Consider the following 13,237-nt stretch of genomic DNA (forward strand, 5'->3'; position numbering starts at 1 on the left):
TCTTAAGTTTAAAACTAGGGCTGTCAATTGCCATTAACTGGAATCAAATTAACTCAAATTAAAATATTGTAATTAATGGCAGTTTTAATCACACTGTTAAACAATAATAGAATACCAATTTCAATTTATTATAAATTTTTTGATGTTTTTCTACATTTTCAAGTATATTGATTTCAATTACAATACAGAATACAAAAGTGTAGAGTGCTCACTTTGTCTTTTCCATTAAAAGTAGTTGCACTGTAAAAAACAAAACTAGTATTTTTCAGTTCGCCTCATACAAGTACTGTAGTGCAATCTCTTCATCATGAAAGTGCAACCTACAAATGAAGTTGTTTCTTTTGTTACATAACTGCACTCAAAAACAAAACAATGTAAAACTTTAGAGCCTACAAGTCCTCAGTCGCTAAGCCAAACAAGCTTGTTTACATTTACAGGAGATAATGCTGCCTGCTTCTTATTTAAAATGTCACCTGAAAGTGAGAACAGGTGTTTTCATGGCACTGTTGTAGCGGGTGTTGCAAGATATGTACATGCCACATACACTAGATTCATATGTCCCTTCATGCTTCAACCACCATTCCAGAGGACATGCATCCATGCTGATGACAGGTTAGATAACAATCCAAAGCAGAGCAGAGTGACACATGTTCATTTTCATCATCTGAGTCAGATGCCACCAGCAGAAGGCTGATTTTCTTTTTTAGTGGTTCTAAACATTCGTATGCCCCTTCACACCTTGCCCACCATTCCGGAGGATATGCTTCCATCCTGATGACACTCGCTAAAAAAATAATGCGTCACATTCTGCCATATGTTTCATGTTATAGCAGTCTCGATGAACAACCCAGCATGTGTTGTTCGATTTAAGAACACTTTCTCTGCAGATTTGAAAAAAAAAAACAAAGCGGGTACCAACGTGAGATTTCTAAAGATAGCTACAGCACTCGACCCAAGGTTTAAGAATCTGAATTGCGTTCCAAAATCTGAGAGGGATGAGGTGTGGAACATGCTGTCAGAAGTCTTAAAAGAACAAACACTCTGATGCTGAAACTACAGAATCTGAACCACCAAAACAGATAAATCAGCCTTCTGTTGGTAGTATCTGACTCAGATGATGAAAATAAATATCTCAATCCACACTGCTTTGGATCATTATCGAGCAGAACCCATCATCAGCATGGAAGCATGTCCTCTGGAATGGTGATCGAAGCATACAAATGTTTAGCATAGCTGGCACATAAATACCTTGCAACACTGGCTACAAAAGTGCCATGTGAACATCTGTTCTTATTTACAGTGTCACCTGAAAGTGAGAAATGGGAAGCATTATCTCCTGTAAATGTAAACAAGCTTGTTTGTCTTAGCAATTGGCTGAACAAGAAGTAGGACTCAGTGGACCTGTAGGCTCTAAAGTTTTACATTGTTTTATTTTTGAGCGCACTTATGTAAAAAAAAACCCTCTACATCTGTAAGTTGCACTTTCACAATAAAGCGATTGCAATAACGTACTTGTATGATGTGAATTGAAAAATACTATGTCTTTTGTTTCTGTTTAAGGTGAAAATATTTGTAACCAAAAATAAATATAAAGTGTGCACTGTACACTTTGTATTGTGTTGTAATTGAAATACATTGAAAATGCAGAAAATATCCAAAAATATTTAAATAAATGGTATTCTATTAACAGTGTGATTAAAACTGCTATTAATCACAATTTTGTTGATGTTGCGATTAATCACAAATTTTAATTGTTTGGCAGAACTATTTAGAACAGATTGTGAAAATTAAGAAAAAACAATTTACCTCATATTACAAAAAAGTTTAATATTGCATACATATATAGCTCATAAAAAATTCCATACAACAATCTTTAATTGAGCCTTTGTACATACCTTGTTTAAAAACTATCAAGTTGTTTTGTCTGCTAGCAATAGCCGGGAAGGGTTACAAAAATCCAAGTCAAAAGTGCAGTCTCATTAGCTTTTAGCAAACCTTTTAGTTGAAAACTTTGGTTTCCTTCTGGTCTGCATGGCATGGATTGCTGTGCACATAAAACCTCTCATGCATTAAGAGAAGGATCCTTTTTAAAATGTGTTACTATAACCACAGTTTATTTATACAAAGTGATCTGCTCTGTCTTTGCTAAATCTTGTATTTAATATATCCTTTATCTGGAAAAGGGAACAACTTGATCCTGCACTTTCAGGAGATGGATTTGAACTGGTAACTTCCATCTCTAGTAATAGTGTCCTTATCTCTAGAAAAGCTGCACCAATGTGTATTTAGTAGAGCCAGTTGACAATTTTCACCCAGAATTATTTTATTGAAAATGGCTTTTTCAAAAAATTTTGAAAAAATTTATCATTGAAATCAATCTGCTTTTCACAGATGATTGCATGATTGTACTAAAATTCTTACAGAAATCATTTGAAAATTTGTTTCGTATATGCTGAAAACCAGGTCTTTAATAATTTCAATGAAAATGCCAGTAACAAATGTGGAAAATTTCATAACAAAACAGAAAATGAAACCATTTTCAAACACTGCTAAATGAAAACAATTTTTCATGATTTTCGACCAGCTCTAGGTTTTAGTGAGATGTCCCTTATATTTAAAAGGTGTTGGTTCCCTGAAGTTTCAACATAAATACATAGATGCTTTGCACATCTTACAACTGCTGAGTTTACCACATTGTTTGCTGATAGCATTGAGCATTTATATGGAAATAGTCACTGGATAATCTATATCTGCACCCAAATTTTATCCCCAAAAGAAAAAGCCATTATATTTTCTCTTCCAGGGTAGCTGGTAAGTTCATCAATCCTCTACTTCAACTATAAATGGTTCTTTTACAGCTATTTTGCCACTGTTCACGATCACACAGTCTTGAAGAGGGCGGTCATGTTCATCTGTCTGCTGAAGTTCTACAGCATGCACCACAGACTATTAAAACAAAACACTTAAATTTAGTAAAGAAAACAAGGTTTGCTAATCTCCAACACAAGGCAAAAGACTAAGTGACCTTAGTGTAAAAATAAATTTTCTACAGCTTTGGTACTTGGATCTTTTTATGCTCAGTTCCCCCTACTCCTGAGGGCATTCTGCAAATGTTATTAGTCAAATAAATGTGGAAGCTCCAGTGTGGCATTGGGGAGCACAGACTACTGGCTGCACAGACGTGGGAGATCTCTGTGCAGCTCCCCACTCCAGGACATAGACTCAGGGGTGAGCCTGCCCTACAAACACCCCAGGGCCCTGCTCCTCTGTGCCAGGTGTGAGCAGGCACGTTCGGCAAGGCAGGATCCAAATATGGAGGGGCTTAGTGGGTGGGGATCTAGGTGTGGGTTAAGAGGGTTCTGTGGGGCAATATGGGTGCGGGTGGCTCATTGGGGGATCTGGGTGCAACAGTAATGGGACTCTGCCATGGGATCCAGGTGAAGGTGGTTGGGGTTCAGCAGGGAAGGGAGGGTCTGGGAGTGGGATGCATAGAGCTTGGCAGGGGATCTTGGTGTGGGGGGTCCAGATGCTGGGGGAGTGTGATGGAGATCCAGGTGAAGCTGGTTGGGGCTCATTGGGGTGGTCAAGGTGCAGGGGGAATGGGGATTGAGGGGGTCTGGATGCACAGGGGTTGGGCAAATGGGAGAGCAGCTCCCTGTACAGCGATCCTTCTTCCTGCAGCTGAAGAGCAAAAGGTGCAGGAAGCACAGAGGGAGAGTTTGCAGAGCTTCGTACAGTTAGAGGAGAAATCTGGGGGTAGGTCTGACACAGGCCTGGCTGCCATACAGGGGAAGAGGAAGTCCTGTCCTCCCCAGCCCAGCCAGGATTAGCAGCTGAGCCTGGCCCAGGGTAGGAGCTAGCAGCTGGGTCTTTCCCAATCCCTCCCCCTACCCCACTGTGATTTACCTCTGCCAGCTGTCCTGGGCACCTGAAACATACTCCTGGGGAAGGTCTCATGCCTGCTCTTGTGACTTCCCCATCAGAAAGTTATTTTTCTGCAGAGAAGTAAAGAAATCTGCAGGGACATAAATTATGCACATGCGCAGTGGTGCAGAATTCCCCCAGGAGTAGTTCCCACATAAGCTAAGCCAGGTTGCCTACTTAGATAACAACCCACCATCTAGTGAGAAGCCTGAACTCAAATGTTGTGTCCCCTGGTATCAAAGGTGGACCATTCTTAGAAAAAAGAACACCTAATGTCATAGCAAAGGAGGAACTGAAAATATCTTTACAGCCGATCAAGCTAACAAGCACACACAATTCTATCCATGCTCTATCATCAGTAAATGAATCCCAGGATCATGAAGACTGCATAGTAATTTTCTTCTCATCAGAAACCCTACTTGTGTTTGGGTTAGGTAAGAAAGGATTTATACAGAGTGTGAAAGGAGTTATATGATTACTCCAAAGTATTGAGCAAGTGTCATGACATCCACTCAGGTGGGTATAGGGGAAAACACAAGCCTGAGACCAGGCACATACTTAAAGTACTGTTTTGAAGGACAGAATATATCTAGGATTATCAATCATCTGGCCTGAGATGGTGTTGCCAGTTAATGAAGTTCTGATTTAAAATTTACTCTGAATCCCCCAGAAAAGTTTCAACTGCTATTATGGCTCTTAAAAGATTTGATCAAATGAAGTCTTTGTGCTTTATATAGAAAATATCTATAGAATAGGTTCTACATCTGTCTACTTCAAAACAGAAATGAGGAGAGTGAGAAAACAAGGTGTTAGGGCAAACTCAAACAGCAGTAAGTGAAGTCAGGTATAGGGTGATACAGCAGGGTTGTGTACAGTAATTAGGCATTTTGTGTTTTTTCACAGTAATCAAGTGTCAGTGAAATATTTTGCAACTGTGTACCTAATATTCTGATGTTGTTAGTACATATCTGAATAAATTTATTTTCACTCTAAGATGCCGTATTATAGAAGACACCACCATTGAGAATATTACCCATTTTTACAAAACTGAGGTGTCAGCTTGAGGAACCAGTAAATTCATTATTAAATGGATAACAAGATTAGTGAAAGAGGAACATGAACTCGGATAGCACTCTCCAATTTAGGACATCCAAAGGTCTACGGATTCCAAACACTGTCTAAAGCACTAATTACCTGCCACCAGCCTATAAAGGAGTCAGTCAGAAGCAGGCTAGTTGCGTGCATCAGGAAATATGAAGGTCAAAGTGACTACTTAGTTTCAATTTCTGCAATGAACATTTGTTGTTTCATAGGACATTTCAAAGTTAAGTGCTTTACATTTCTCTGCCTTGTATACATTATAGATAATAGAGACCAAATTCTGCTGTCAACTATAATGGTATAAATCAGATTTACATTGTTGCAACAGCCAAATTTGGTCAGATCTATCCACTTTGATACTATATTTTTTAAACCTACCATTCCATCAATGACTTTGCCAAATACTACATGTTTTCCATCCAACCAGGAAGGTTTTGTTACAGTGATGAAGAACTGAGAACCATTGGTATCTGGACCAGAATTAGCCATGCTGACCCATCCAATTCCATAGTGCTTGAGTTTAAAGTTCTCATCAGGAAACCTCTCTCCATAGATACTTGTTCCTGTGACACAAAACAAAAGCAGGTTTAGAAATGTACCAGCAGCAATATAATTAAAGCTATAGAATTAAACTTCCCTTTGGTTCAGAAAGCAGGAAAAACAGTACAATTTTTAGTAATTAAGATTCAGATGTTGGGTAATCCCAGCTCCTTCACACACCACAGTAAAGGTGTTCTGATCCAAAACACTTCATATGTACAAAGGAGTATCTTTGAAAAACCTACCAGTAGACGTGGAACAATACTATTTGTTTAGTGACGACTATGTGCTCGGCCCACTACAATGAGTTTTAAACAAGATAATAAGGGCTACTGAAAAAAGTTAGCCATGTCTTGTGATAGTTTTAACATTTACCTTTGTAACTGAACCATTCTTTTTCTAACAGGACTTACTTTTTTTAAACAATGAGTCCGTTAGGCTAACCCAAATTTAGTTACCATCCATGGGAATATATTTCATTATGAAAAGACTGCACTGTTTTCTAAAACAGAGAATTTAGAAGGGAAAAAATAATTGGTGGAGGTTTAAACTCCACTGTTATGAGAAAAGAAAGCTACATGGATCATCTGTCTCTTACTCTGTATATACAGTGCCTAGCACAATGGGACCCCATTCAAAGCTGGCCTCTAGACACTACTATAATAAACATGATTAATGGTAATACAGTGAGAAAGTAGACAGTGCTCACTGCATTGCTAGATTGTGTCTTTAGTGCTCTAATCTTTGGTACTTTCCCTTTCCCCACAGACTGTTCTAGTGGGTAATCACTAGCACTGTTATATAGACAACTCAAACGGGTTGTGCTTGGAAGGGGCAGGCAGGCAGACGAGAAAGTACAGACAATAGAAGAAAGAATGCCTCCTACACAAGGGAGACTGCCCTTTATCAGTTAAGTGCTGGCTCCAGAAAAAGCCTGTTCCTGCCACTTCCTGTTGACTGAACTATGTGAATAGCCAGATCATCTGCTGTAAAACAAAAAAAAAACCCACACACAATGTGGAGCACACTTAATTTTCAAATCTATCTCCCACATTTCAGAAACCAATCCAAGTAACTAAAGGCGATCACAGTGACCTGGGCATGAAGCTTTTGATCAGCTAAGTAGCAGCAGGAAGATGTATGACCATTCTGGTACATTTATTTTAAATGGTTAAAGCAATTCTCACCCTCAACATTTTCAATCTTCTGCTCAAGAATGTGATTGGCACAAACAACTTTACTCAATTACAGGATGAAAAGGATGACTTGGGTACCAGTGGGTTAGGATAGAAATTGGCATAAGATGCTGAACAATGCGGAATTTAGTTCAATGCCTCATCCTTTGCAGTCCTTAAGGAACTTCTCCCCTAGGAGACTGAGAAGGATGGGAAGTCTACCTTCCACTGGAGCACTGAGCAAGGATCAGTTTTTGGAATTAGATGATCTACATGATCAACTGCATGTAGCTGTAGAGAAGCTTGCAGTGCTGACTTTGCACCTGCATTCCAGCATGCTGTACTGTAGGCCAAGTCCAGGATATGAACAAAATTATCAAAAGTTTTCTCCAAAGACTCCAAAAGATTCCCCAAGAAGCCTGTACAGCAAAGTGGCAGCATTACTACAGGCCCCAAAGAGAAGGAAGAATGGAGGCAGGAGTGTAGGCTGCATTCAAATTTTCAGGTGGCAAACCTGCTGTATAGTAATCTCATCCTCATGTGAATACAGCCCTTATTACGGGTTTCGCACCTTATCTCTCTGTAGATAATACTGCCTTTGTTCAGAGCCACTTAACTGTTTTCCTAAGAAAGTAGTTAAAAAGAAAATACTTATGCTGGGGGTGGGAACAAGAGCAACCCCTTGCCCCACCACATACACAAATATCATGGATCTCTCATATTTGCATAAGAATCCTTTTCAAAACCTATACTATTCTCCTAAGCCAGTTGGCGCAGCCCACCACTGTTTTAAAAAACATTCTCAGCACATATCTTTTTAAGATCTATCACCACAGAAAACTTAACATTGTGAAGCTTTAATTGTACGTAACATCTGGCAACTAAAGTTTTGGTAGCTAATATCCCATGACCCCTCATACCGGATCAGTTCTTCCAAATACTTCTGTATCTACAGTGTCTTTGGCAGCCATTTTAAACTTAATTAAATGTTTTGTTCATTCTTTCACTATGCTGAACTTGCATGTTAAAGCTATTAGGAGGAGAGTTGAAGGATAATAAGCATATTACCTCCAGTTCCATCTCCAGCTGTGAAGTCTCCACCTTGAATCATGAAATCTTTGATCACACGATGAAATTTACTTCCTTTGTACCCATATCCTTTCTAAGAAAAGCAATAAAGCTCCAATGAGTATATATGCATTTTTATGCAGGAGATTTATCTATGGCAGATGGAAAGAGAAAATCAATCTGAATGTTAGGGTTTCACAGATTATAAACAAAATAAGGGGAAAATTGCAAGAAAAGTCTTTGTAATAGGCCACTACCGCCGCTTTCCAAAACCACAGCAAGACACAAAAATACATGAAACAAAATAATGTAGGATGTGGGTGAGTGCTACTCATGCTATGCTGTGATACCACAGAATCAGGGATGGAAGAAGCATACTATTTACATGATAGTGACACCAAGCTACAAAATTCTTTCTAATTCAAGAGATCCTTATTTGTTATTTGAATGATTATACCACCCAAATTTACTCATCCCAACTACAATCTAGGGATGGATTAACTTCATAGTTTAAGGACCAAGGTCTGCAGAGACCTATCTAATGGCCTGCACAATGAAATTTTGAGAACAAAGCTGTGAAAGGAGTTTGGGATTATAGGTAGGAGAGATGGGTCCATAAGATGGTTCTCTTACATTAGTATCCCTAGAATGAAAAATTTGTGGACAATTAATGTGGAAAGTTCACAACTGAAATGTCATTTTGTAAAGCTGTACTTTTTCACCTTTTATTCTCCACCCAAAATTGTACGCTGTGTAAAAAAGAAAAACATACTTCCCCAGTTGCCAGTGCAATGAAGTTCTCAACAGTCTTTGGGACAACTTTTCCAAACAAGCCAATTACAATTCTGCCAACATCTTTCTCGCCAATCTTCACATCAAAGAACACCTGGATATTTAAGAAGAAAACAAAATTATACAAATATGATAAAAACAGACTAAACTTTATAAGCGTTAAAGCAAATCGCCTTTGGATGGTATTATGTGAACGGAGTTCTAAACAGCATGCACTTTTAAGACAAACCTCTTAAAGCCACTTTATTCATAAATTATGCAGAAGAATGTGCTAAGCATTGTGAATACCAGTTCTGGAGTTTCATTCATCACTTTAAAATGCTCAGACAGAAAGCTACATAAAGTTACAATACCAATCCTGTAGACAGGTTTCTAAGAGCTTTTTTCACAGGTGCCAATACCGAAATGTATATGGAGATATAACCACTGTTTGCTGGTAAAGATATGCCCACTTTTAGCATTCATGAATACCAAGGTAGGGGGAAAGTTTTAAACAACCAATGCTGCTATTCCAGATATGTGAACAACAACGGGGAATTACAATGCAGGGATTCTCAAAAGCCAGTTTTCCATCCACTTGCAGGTAAGCATATACCCACTTACACTAAAGCGGACACTGTTTAGATCACTGAAAGCAATTGGTCATCTAGACAAAAGTGAACACAGTGTAGTTTATTTGGCTAATTAACGGAGATAATTATTTTCTGTTAGAAGCCAGTTGCCTTGCTAAAACACAAGTTTAGAAGTCTGCCTAGAGAAATAAACATGTTGACTTGAGAAGTTAGACATCTCACTTCAGAGAATCTGCAGTGTAAGAATGTTTCTATAAAAACCACTTGAAGACAGCTAATGAGTTAGAGTATTTTAATGTAGTCCAGAATCTATTAATCAATTTTATTTGAATATGCAGATATTCTAAAGGAATTAAAAATAGGAATAACTCAGAAAGTGAGATATCTTTTAAGTTCACAAAAATCTAAATAAAGACTTGCGCCGGCTAAGAAAACAGTCCTCTTTGCCCCTCCCCCGTCCGTATTTGCGTGTCATATTGTGATGTGGTGTGAGCCGTAGCTCACGAAAGCTTATGTTCAAATAAATCTGTTAGTCTCTAAGGTGCCATAAGTACTCCTTTTCTTTTTGCGAATACAGACTAACACGGCTGCTACTCTGAAACAAAAAATTATGTGGCCAACAACTTAGCTTGGTAGTGACATTAAATGTCTATGGTCTCTTTCCTATGTGAAAAGGTCTTTCATTCTCTCCTACTAGCTGTTTCTGTTATCTCTCTTGACCTTACAAGGGGTTCTGAATATGAAGGTTGACTATGATTACAGAGATGTCCAAAGGGCGGATGGGGGGAGGAGGGGGACTTTGGTCCACCTAGTCCATTTTCCTAGTTTCTGGATGTATCTAGAATTATTCAATACTAGTTAGAGAGCAGGTTTTCAGAACTGTACCCATGAAAACTGGGGTGTGTTTGCACACTTTGCTGAATCTGGCCCTATGACAAATTTAAGAAAAGGGTGGATTTTTTATCTCCTGTTCCAATGACTGCCTTCAATTATCTATTCCACATTTGTTTCTGATCACCATGGAGTAGAAATCCTGTCTACCCTTCTGCTCTTACAGATTTTTTTTTTTTTTTAAAGGAAGCACAAATGTATCATACAATGAAGTACACCAGTTCCAACAGGTGTGAGCATCCTGAGATATCCACATGGCTTGGCATATTCATCTGGTAGTCAGATAGCTCCACTTACCTTCCATCCTACACATGTCTAAGGCAGATTATTTTCTGTTTATGAGGAGGATCTGCAGAACTGATGCAGGGTTCATTGACTGCCTACTGCTTTTAAAGCAACAACAGAGGCCTATTAAATTAAGATAAATGTTCTCTTAATTTATACCAGAATGTCAGTGTTTTACTACATTTTACATTTGACTCATATCTGGTTAATCTCATAGTACCTTCTTTTCAAGTTTTGGCAAGTAGGGGTAAGAATAGAACCACCCACTCTAACAGAACACAAGGGAGAGATGGCAAAGCAGTAAACTGATCCAACTTCTCATACTGCAAGATTTAAAAAACTGAGCCCTGGAGGGAGAAGGTAGGGTATGACTGAGCTCTGACTCACAGATGGTTAAAACACTAGTCAACTCACTGTAAATGCTAGAAAACAGGTCCAAATAGTACTTCAATGAAGAGTAAAGCATAAATACAATTAAGTATTGTAAAGTTATTTATAAAATGAATATTATGAAGAGCGGAATACGTTTAGCTATTGAAAGTTTGAATGGTGCAGGTAGCTGCTAAAAGAGGATATTCTGGGACTCGTTTGCTAGTTATTACAAAACACATATAATGGAAATAGTAAAATATTCTTAAAGAACTGCAGCTGTGTCAAATACCTAAAGGCACCTGGCTTTTCCTCTCATTCCCCATAACAAGCTGAGATGAGGTTGTACCAGTGCAACCTCATGCCATTGTATTCCACTTGCATAATATTTCCACGAAAGGCCAACCACTTGGTAGGAGTCAACATTTATATGGATAATTAAAACATCCATTAGATAAGATACAAAGTAAAATAAACTACAGCTATAACCCTCCACGGTTCAAATCATAGGCTAACCACCAACTGATTGGAGCTAGGAAAAAGATTCTCCAAGAAGAAAATTATTCTATAATTATCCATTGCAGAGTTTCTTGCATCTTCCGCTGAAGTTCCTGACAATGGTTGAGACAGTGTACCAGCCTAGAGGATTACTGGACTGATCTGATCCAGAAATTCCTGTGTTTTCCTGGCTCAACTGAAGCAACAGAGATACCAGGCACAAGTACTAACTCCTGTGTCAATTTTGCCTGTTCATTGCATGTACAAACACATATTCACAGCAGGGATCTTGCTAACGTTGCACTCTTACAGTGCTTTACATTAGAAGGGCTCCTGGGAGCAGATCCCAGATGTAAGTTACCATAGCTTTGTTGCCTTCAATGGACTCCCACTGACTTCAGTGTACCCCATGAGAATTTACTCTCTATTCCACCCAGTACTATATACTCCCATAGAAATAAGACATCAAAAAGGTCATCTAATCCATAACAACAACAATATGTAGCATTCATCTATAAGGTTTTATAAACATCAAATAATAGATTGATTAATATTCACAACAGCCTGCATGAAACCGATAAGTATCATTATCCCCAGTTTATAGACTAGGGAAACAGACAGATTACATGAGCTGGCTATATGGTGAGGAGGCCTTAGACAGAACTTGGGAGTTACTAGATCAGATCCAGCTGTTGCTCTGACCGAGTTACAGGTTAAAACACAAAACACCTGGGAGCCCCAGATGGGGCAGAGGGGACACCGGAGCCCGAGCTAGATGTACAGCAGATGACGGCTTTACACTGAGCCAAGGGTCAGCGGTGCAATTCCCCCGTTGCCCACCCCACGGGTAGGGTTTAATGGGGGGGCGGCGTTGGAGAGGGGTCAGCAACCCGCAACTGGCAGAGCTCCTGCCCCTCCCCTCCTGCCGCTGGGCTGGAGTCACCTTGGCAGTCACGGTGGGCCCCCTCTTCTTAAAGCCCCCAGCCCGCAGGGGCCGCGCCAAGACGCAGAGGCAGAACAGAGCCCAGAGAAGGGGCGGCCGGAGCCCTGGGCGGCGCGGAGCCTGCAGCGACCAGGCGGCGGAGCGGCCCATCTCCTCCTCCTCCTCCTGCTGCTGCTGCGCCGGGACCGCGGAGGGTGGGACGCGTCTAGGGGCGCCTGCGCCCGGCTCCCGGGCCGGCTCCTCCCGCTGACACTGTGGCGCGGGGGCGGGGAAGCCGAAGCTCAGGCCCATGTGCGCCGGGCAGCGGGCGCTGCAAAGCAACAGGCGCGCGGCCAGGCTGGCTGCAGCAAGAGTGGCCCGGGCGGGGGAACACGCTTCCTTTGCCCCGCTTTATCAGCCGGGGCCTCCCGGCTCCCGCCAGGCTCTGCCTCCGCGGGGGGGGGGGCTGGGCTCGGCTCGGCTCTCCCTTGTGTTTTGCCCAGCAGCTCCCACAACACTGGGGCTCGAGGTGCTGCCTTGTGAGAGCAGGAGCCAGTGGTGCTCGCCCAGGCCTGTCGGTGCGGGAGTCCCTGGCTCCGCTGTGCAGCGAGGAGCCCAAGGGACCTGCCACGCTGGTGGAGGCCGGATCCTGCACGGGCCCCTGCCCGCTTAGCCTGAGCATTGCCGCCGCTGTCTGCCCCGGAGAGTGGAAGCTGCGGCTTAGTGCCAACCTGGGCTCTTAGCTGCAGATGCTCTTGTTGAAGGCTATAAAGGTGCGCTGGAAATCTTGTATATAAACCCATTTGTCACAGCCCTTTGGGCAGGGGTCGGTGCCTTCAGACTCAGCTCATGGGAGCAGCTTCTGCAATGTGTTTGTACAGCACCCAGCGCAGAGTAACCCTGAGCTTGGTTGGGCCTTTGGGTGGTGGGGCTGAATAAAAACGAGTGATGCTGCTAGCACAGACTAGGTGATCCATAGCAGGGATAGGTGTGACGTCGGAGTAGAAAGAAGAGTACTGTACTGACCTCCTTCAGTGGTGACGCTGAGCCCACACTGCTCCTATCTGGGAATCTGACGGGCTAACCCTGCCATGGACTTC

At 41.2% G+C, this 13,237-nt stretch overlaps 1 protein-coding gene across 1 annotated transcript; it reads right to left on the minus strand.

Moving 5' to 3' along the window:
* Nucleotides 1–1,807: 1,807 nt before the first annotated feature.
* Nucleotides 1,808–12,330, minus strand: PPIC (peptidylprolyl isomerase C). Its single transcript, XM_077817373.1, has 5 exons — nt 12,159–12,330; nt 8,581–8,694; nt 7,809–7,902; nt 5,404–5,588; nt 1,808–2,946 (listed from the first exon to the last, which is right to left on the minus strand). The coding sequence occupies exons 1-5, from the start codon at nt 12,306–12,308 to the stop codon at nt 2,821–2,823; spliced, it is 669 nt and encodes a 222-aa protein (XP_077673499.1). The 5' UTR covers nt 12,309–12,330; the 3' UTR covers nt 1,808–2,820.
* Between the last annotated feature and the right edge of the window lie 907 nt (nt 12,331–13,237).

The sequence above is a fragment of the Eretmochelys imbricata genome, chromosome 5, assembly GCF_965152235.1.
Source record: "Eretmochelys imbricata isolate rEreImb1 chromosome 5, rEreImb1.hap1, whole genome shotgun sequence".
Lineage (NCBI taxonomy): Eukaryota > Metazoa > Chordata > Testudines > Cheloniidae > Eretmochelys > Eretmochelys imbricata.

Excerpts from the sequence above, each read along its gene's own strand:
- PPIC (XM_077817373.1), bottom strand. The coding sequence starts at position 12,308 with ATGGGCCGCTCCGCCGCCTGGTCGCTGCAGGCTCCGCGCCGCCCAGGG. Across the intron at positions 8,695-12,158 it reads GGCCCACCGTGACTGCCAAG|GTGTTCTTTGATGTGAAGAT; the intron begins GTGACTCCAGCC and ends TTAAATATCCAG. Across the intron at positions 5,589-7,808 it reads AGCTGGAGATGGAACTGGAG|GAACAAGTATCTATGGAGAG; the intron begins GTAATATGCTTA and ends TTTGTGTCACAG.